The 6,818-nt window shown below is 37.8% G+C and overlaps 1 protein-coding gene across 1 annotated transcript; it reads right to left on the bottom strand.

Moving 5' to 3' along the window:
* Window positions 1-120: 120 nt before the first annotated feature.
* Window positions 121-6,447, bottom strand: LOC136798662 (tropomyosin alpha-1 chain-like). Its single transcript, XM_067055308.1, has 8 exons — window positions 6,182-6,447; window positions 4,886-5,093; window positions 4,228-4,394; window positions 1,963-2,090; window positions 1,625-1,715; window positions 1,308-1,492; window positions 749-912; window positions 121-446 (listed from the first exon to the last, which is right to left on the bottom strand). Exons 1-8 carry the CDS (start codon window positions 6,224-6,226, stop codon window positions 136-138), a joined length of 1,299 nt encoding a protein of 432 aa, XP_066911409.1. The 5' UTR covers window positions 6,227-6,447; the 3' UTR covers window positions 121-135.
* Window positions 6,448-6,818: the final 371 nt, after the last annotated feature.

The raw sequence follows: 6,818 nt of genomic DNA, 5'->3' as shown, positions 1-6,818 counted from the left end.
AGATATGAGAGTTTCATGTTGAACTACCCTAATTCAAAGCTTATCCCACGTCGGTGTTTCCCTTGAGGATGCATGTTTAAAGGGTTGTTTACATTTCCTTCAATGGCCGGATATCTTGCAAAAAGTGGAATTTGATTAAGCACGACTTTCAAAAACATCAGTGTATGTAAAAACAATGACCACTCCTTGTTGACTGGGTTTGAATGGAATTAACCTAACCATTAAAAAAAGAGAAGATTTACCTTTGTACAGATTTTTGGATCGCGCGAGTTGACCCTCAAGGTCTTTCAGTCGTCTTTCATAGTTCTTCTGATATTTAGTTAGATGTTTGTTGGCTGTTTCACTTTCCTGCACTTCGTTTAGTTTCTTTTGCATAGTTTTTAACTTTTTCTTGTAATCAGCTTCAAGGTTCTTCAGTTGTGATAGGTCAACTGGTTCACTGTTATCTAGACATCAGGAGAAGATTCGCTCTTAGTAAGTTATCTGATTTCTGTGTATTGATCATGTATAAAGTATTCAAATAAACTGAGATTTTTTCTGAACAAGAGTCTTCTTCTCGTTTTCTTCTTGATGTAATTGACTCTTTGATTTAATGCTTATTAATCTTATATATCTAAAAAAAAACTTCAATTTTGGTAATCGTAATAAAGCAATTTAGTAAATGAGAAAACAGTCCCCCCTTGCCGTTCAAAGCTTGTCGTCCCACGCTTGAGAATGCGTAGGAAAAAAATGATCTTTTTAAAATTACCTGTATTTTCAAGCTGAGCAATCTTCTTTTGAGCTTCATCGAGTTCCTTCTTTGATTTATCATACTCTTTTTGCAGTTTGACCAGTTTCTTGTGATAAAGGTTTTTGGTTTCGTTTGCTGTCAACTCACCATTCGCCACCTCTGCTATTAAGCTTTCTTTTTGACTGAAAACGAAGATAAATTAAGCTTCTAGTTCCACGGGGTAAACTTCCCTATTAGCCTTTTTTTACGCAAGCCCTTGATAGTGTCATTTTACTGCCTCCGTTAAGAGTGACAAAGTTTATATTCCTAACCTAAAACAGCGTTAATTCATGTTAATTTTTGACCGCTTTTTACTGAAGCGAGTTTAAGTTTGATAAAAAGATGAAAACTTGATGAATGATTAATGCCATGCAAAGTAATGTTCGATAAAAAATCAAGAAAACAAAACAAAAATTGAACAAATTTTTGTTTTCTTGATTTTTTATCGAACAAGATGAAAACTATTTCTTAATCCATAAATACATCTTCTTGGGCATCTTCTGCAATGACATAAATGTTATAACTGTTTGTATTTTACCTGATTTGTACTTGCAAGACCTTGATCTGTCGTTTGTATTTCTGTGCGGTGTTGGATGCTTCTTTGGCACCAGTGATGATACTCTGACGACTGGATTCAAGTCGTTGCAATTCAACGTCCTCCTCCTCTTTCACAGGAACCGGCAGTTTGGATTTCATTCGCCGCAAGTCGTTCATTGCTTTATTCTTAAATGTAGACAATATTAATTAAATACATAAAAATTGAAGAAAAAAAATTCTTTAGTAATAAACTTCCAAACTTTTCGGAAGCTCTGAATTGAATTGAATGCATACTAAGTAAAAGAAGAGAGATCATACCCTTATGACAGGTGCAGTTTTGTGACCGACAGGTCTCGGTAATCGCGAAACCAAAGGTGTTTTCTCCCTTGAACTTTGAATCCAACGTTTTCTAGAAAATGAGAATCAAGTTGACTTGAAATTTTAACGTTTGCTATTTATTGCACTAGTGCTAAAAGATATGTCTGTATTTGTTTGAGTGCTTTGATCCCGATTTTTTCCAACTTCGAGATCTCATAATAATGCCCTGGTTTGTTGTATTATTGAAAAGTATGGATTAAGATCGAAAAAACAAGTCGAAGAATTGATGGCACTCTGCGATAAACATTTCATGTGAGAGATGCGTAGAGGAAACTCACTGTACAAATTCTTCTTCAAGGTCACCTTCTACTTGATCAAGGTCTTCCAGATGATCATCCCTCAATTCACCAAGTCCCCCTTCACCGTCTTCTTCATCTTCGTCTTCTTCTTCATCTGTACTCATCACCTGCAATGGTGAAAGAAAACCCTATTATTTTCCTTTGCGAACCCAGCAGTCTGTAAAATACACGTTTAGTGGATTCTGGCTCGACAAATGTCCTTTTGATTTACGCTTTTCTGAACAGCGAGAAGTAATCTTCCGAGGCAATTCGGAATGAACCCTATCCAAGAAGGATTTCCTATCCTAGGACAAGGAAATCATGGCACTTTCAGGTACCGATAATTTAACTGCTCGCGACACAATTAAACTGGTCGTATCCTGATGTCAGGACGGATGAACATTCACGCAAGAACGCTGAACAATGGGACCTGTCACCACTCCACTCAACCGAACCTGAGGTCAGATTGTGATTGTTTTCTGCCCACCACGCTGAAGCTCTAAAGGGATGGGTGACAAAATCTGACGAATATGCATTCTCGAAATCGTAAGGACCACGTTCGTCTAAAAGGACTAGGAATGACAACAAAGTTGCGTGATTGAGTTTGTGAATAGGGCGTCGTATCAGTTTTTGACTTTCCGGCGCACAACAAGATTCTTGTTGTAGAATTTTCGCGGGAGAACTATTTTCCTCAGATATTTAATTTTCAAGCGCCTTCAGAGGTTTACCGTGCGCGTAAGAAAATTATGAACAGCTTTTATTAGGTTAATTCAACCTTGCCCTGCACACTTCCCAAAACTTTTGCATCAGAGCATGTTACCAAGGAATTATTTCAGACACTGGAAAAACAACTGACTGATTTTTGCCAATTTCTCATGTTCAAGCCTTGTCTGCAGTAATAATATTATTGTTTACTCTCCTTCAACCATTAAATTATTTTTCGTAGTATCTTTATTGCAATTCTCATCAAAGAGCTCTTATCCAATTCCCAAAAGAGACTTTAAGCTTTCCTCCGAGATTCAAACTCAGCTAGTTAATTGCTAATGATGTCTTATGCCGTTTTAATCTTTGGGAAAGATGCAAAAAACATCTATAAGAAAGTGAATACTTGACACCAGAAATTTACAAACTTCTACAAAAAAAACACCTTGTCACTTAACGTGCCACCAAAAGATTTCCATACCACAGTGGAACTACGAGACTCACGTCTAATATATGTCAATCTCAGCTCTTCTCGAAGAAATACTTGAAAGATATGCCCAATTGAGAATGGCATGTCGTTATAAGAATTTTATTCAATTTTATATGTCAGATGATGTTTTTCACACAACAGATTTCATAAATGTATCCGCTTGATATTCTAGCATTTACTTACAAACCTTTAAAGCCTGTATATTGATTGTTTTCCGAAACAATGGAAAGACAATACTTCGCTCGCCACCGTTTCATTCGATGTTTATCCAGGGTCTCTATAATAATTCCATGATGTTACTCTGTTCCCCTCACATGACAAAGGTTAACCAAGGTAAAGAAACATTCATTTGGCAATTGAATCTCGCAGCAATCAGTTCGGTTCGAAGTAAAGTTTAAAACTACGCTGCTCTAACACTATTTCCACTAGTGACATACCTTAAAACTAACGCGAATTGATTATCCTCGCTTTAATTACAACCGTCTAGCAAAAACTCTGCCTTTTGCGTTAATTAATCGTCGTACTCAATTTTCAAGCGTTAAAAAAGGTAGGTATGGACAATCCGAGATGATAATATATACAAAATTTTAGTTTGACGACCTACTCGGTTGGTTGGTACTTGTACTGGGTACAGACCGGTCAAAAACACAACCAAGGCCGGATGTATAATCATGTATAATTTTACTGACCAAACGAGATGAATTACATTTAGTCATGTTCTGATAAACCCCCTAGGCTGTGCGCATCCCCAAAATTGATGTTGATATTTGTCGTGTATAAAATTCCCATCAGAGAGTAACCACAAATTTGGGGTAACCTACTGCAACTTTCTTAAAAAGGTTCAGAAATCTAATAATTGTATTACCTCTCGCCATTCAAATTTTATGAAATTTAAAGATCTCTCATATAAAGCATATAAAATCAACTTCCTTAAACTAAAAAAAAAACACAAAGACGGGGGTAACTTTCGGACGGGAATTTAATACTCGATACGCATCCCCTATATCAAAACATATCAGAAGGGACTGATGCAGCCTACGAAAGACTAAAGAATTTCATGAACAAATTCCTACCTCGTCATGCTCGACCCAGTCCATCTCATCGATCTCTGATACCAGCAAATCGTTCTTCACCCGAAATCGTTCCACCATGCGGTTAGGGCGTGGTCTGACGCCGCCTCCAGTAGTGGAATAGTTGTCCGATGGTAGGGTGGTCACAGTGGCTGTCGATGGGTGAGATCCTGCACATTTTCAAATAAACAAAAGCCAGTATTTCGGCCGACAATTTTGTGGCGCTCACCTTATCGTCACCGGCCAATATAACAATTTTAGGCGCTCTCTATCATTACTTGACTTCGAGTAACATTTTTCTCAGTACAGCGATTACTGATTTATCATCATCGAATCGGTTTGAAGGGTGAGGCATTTAAAAACCACGATTTTACTTTTAGAGCCTTAGAAGTTTGGCATAAAAATAAGCTTAAGTAATTTGTAATCGTTGACTAGTCATTAATGAAATATTGCCTATGAACCGACCCTGGAGCGTTGCAATATACAACTGATATCAAGGTACTCAATTTCTTTAAGTTGTGAAAAAGATATTTATTTTTTCAAAGATAATTGTGTCATTTGGTATCGTGAAGAAACTACATATTATAATTTTATTAATCAGTTTCCAAGTCTATCGTAATTGCATACAAAATGACAATAGGACAGGCTTCAAAGTACTGACCTGGTTGTTTGTTTTGAAAATGTTTGATAGCCATTTGCTGTTCAAAGAGTCTTTCCTGAAAATCCCTGGTGGTGTTGATGGCAATATCGAGGTCCAACCTGAGCTTTGCATTCTCTTCACCAAATGCGATCACTTCTTGACGAAGTTCGTCCACTTCATTGGATTTGTTTTCAATCATCACGTTGTTCTCCATATCGCGCTCCTTGTACTGAGAGAAACGATTGATATCAAGCTGTAATAGTACTGAACTGAGAAACTCATACTGGAATAGAAGCCATGATAGAAGTGGCTCAACAGTCAAGAGTTTTAAGGGATTTTGCATCATCTTTTGAGTGAAATATAAAGAAAAGCTGTCGTCAGCACAATTTTTGTTTTGAAAACGCTCCGTTTAAACTAATAACTTGCTAAAGCAAACCATGTAAGTGAAATCTTATGTACAGGCCTACGGTATCGCACTTCACGGTCAAATTAAACCCGTGCTTAACCTCGTTAATATGGTCGAAAGATTCCTTGGCGCTATGAGCTCGGTTGGAAAAATTACAGAGTTTTACTTGTGTTTTCAGCGATGGTTAGGTTCTGTTTTTTTTTAGGACGGCGATAAATATAACAATAGCGTTCAGTTTGAGGTCGTTGTTGTTATTTTCTGCCCGCCTAGTTTGATTTTTCGCCCGATAGTGTCATTTGGGCCCGACGCGAAGCGGAGGGCGCAAATGGCACTAGAGGGCTAATAATCAAATTGGAAGGGCAGAATTAATGACAACAACGAACGAAAACTTAACGCTATTACTATTATTATCCATATCAGACATTCAAACAACGTTTTTTTCTAGCGTCAACCAAGTCTCTTCGCTTCAATGCAACGATTTCAATCCAATTACGAGCGGGCCGCAAATGACGTTATTGCCCTATACCCGGGCGGTTAATAATATTTCAGCCCTCTGATGCCTGGCGCTTTAGTTTTCTCAGCGCGGGTATGACAATTTGAGTCACAAAAACTTTCAATACCGCCCGCCGATTGAACCTTTAATGCCTTACTTAATGACAGCTATATGGATAATAATCAGCGCTCTTAATGCCGTCCTTATTTTGCGGGTAGTTCTGAATCAATAAAGTCACTCCGCCGTCCTCAAAAGTGGAAATACATAAAATGCGAAAAATCTATCTACTTTCGATTAAGCAGGATTAAATCTGTGGTAGCTCGCTGGTCCACTTAGAACAAATGGGTGAGGTGCATTCTCGATGATAAAGGCTTTTCTAAAGGGAAAAAACTGCCCTAATATTACAGAAAAGGCTTACATGAAGGAGTTCATTTTGCAACTGCTCGGTTATTTCATGACTCATTTTGATGATACTTGATGGTGCGGAGAGTGGTCGATTGCTTTGGCTCTTGTCTTTCCATTTGTCACGCCAACTTTCGATTTGCAGGTTGAGTTGCGAGGAGAGGGGAGGATGGGTGGATTGAATGGCGTGAATGATAGCGTTCACTTCATGAAGAATGTTGAATAAGGTAGCTTCCTTCTGGTCACGTCTACAAAAAGAAAATTTTAACTACAACTCGTTACTCAGGAAGATGTTTTTTTCTCGATTTCCCCCTCTATTTTATCCCCCATCTTTTTTGCCACCCCCAGTTATTCGACGATTTCGCGGTTCCCCCCATATGGTTAACATAAAAATGCCTTAAAACAAGTTTAAAGTTTTGGAAAGCTTGAAAATATAGCCTTGAAACTGCTTGAAAAAAGTTTTATTGAAAAATTGGCTTGGTTCAGGTAAGATTTGCTGATTTTATTGCTTAACAAGTCTTCTACGAGATTACCTTGAGATCAGTGAAGTTCTCCCAATCAAAATTTCTAAAATCTATGGCCCCCCTCTTTATTTTGGGGAGGACAGGACACTATGTAAGTCAACTATATCAGCCAGTAAAAGATGCATATAT

The sequence above is a fragment of the Clytia hemisphaerica genome, unplaced genomic scaffold (genome assembly GCF_902728285.1).
Source record: "Clytia hemisphaerica strain Z4C2 unplaced genomic scaffold, Clytia hemisphaerica genome assembly, whole genome shotgun sequence".
Taxonomy (NCBI): domain Eukaryota; kingdom Metazoa; phylum Cnidaria; class Hydrozoa; order Leptothecata; family Clytiidae; genus Clytia; species Clytia hemisphaerica.
This window is presented reverse-complemented; position numbering and strand designations above follow the sequence as displayed.

Coding starts and splice junctions, on each gene's coding strand:
- LOC136798662 (XM_067055308.1), bottom strand. CDS start 6,226: ATGAGTCATGAAATAACCGAGCAGTTGCAAAATGAACTCCTTCAT. Junction 2,091..4,227: donor ACTGGGTCGAGCATGACGAG/GTAGGAATTTGT, acceptor TCACCATTGCAG/GTGATGAGTACAGATGAAGA. Junction 913..1,307: donor GTCTTGCAAGTACAAATCAG/GTAAAATACAAA, acceptor CTTCGTTTTCAG/TCAAAAAGAAAGCTTAATAG.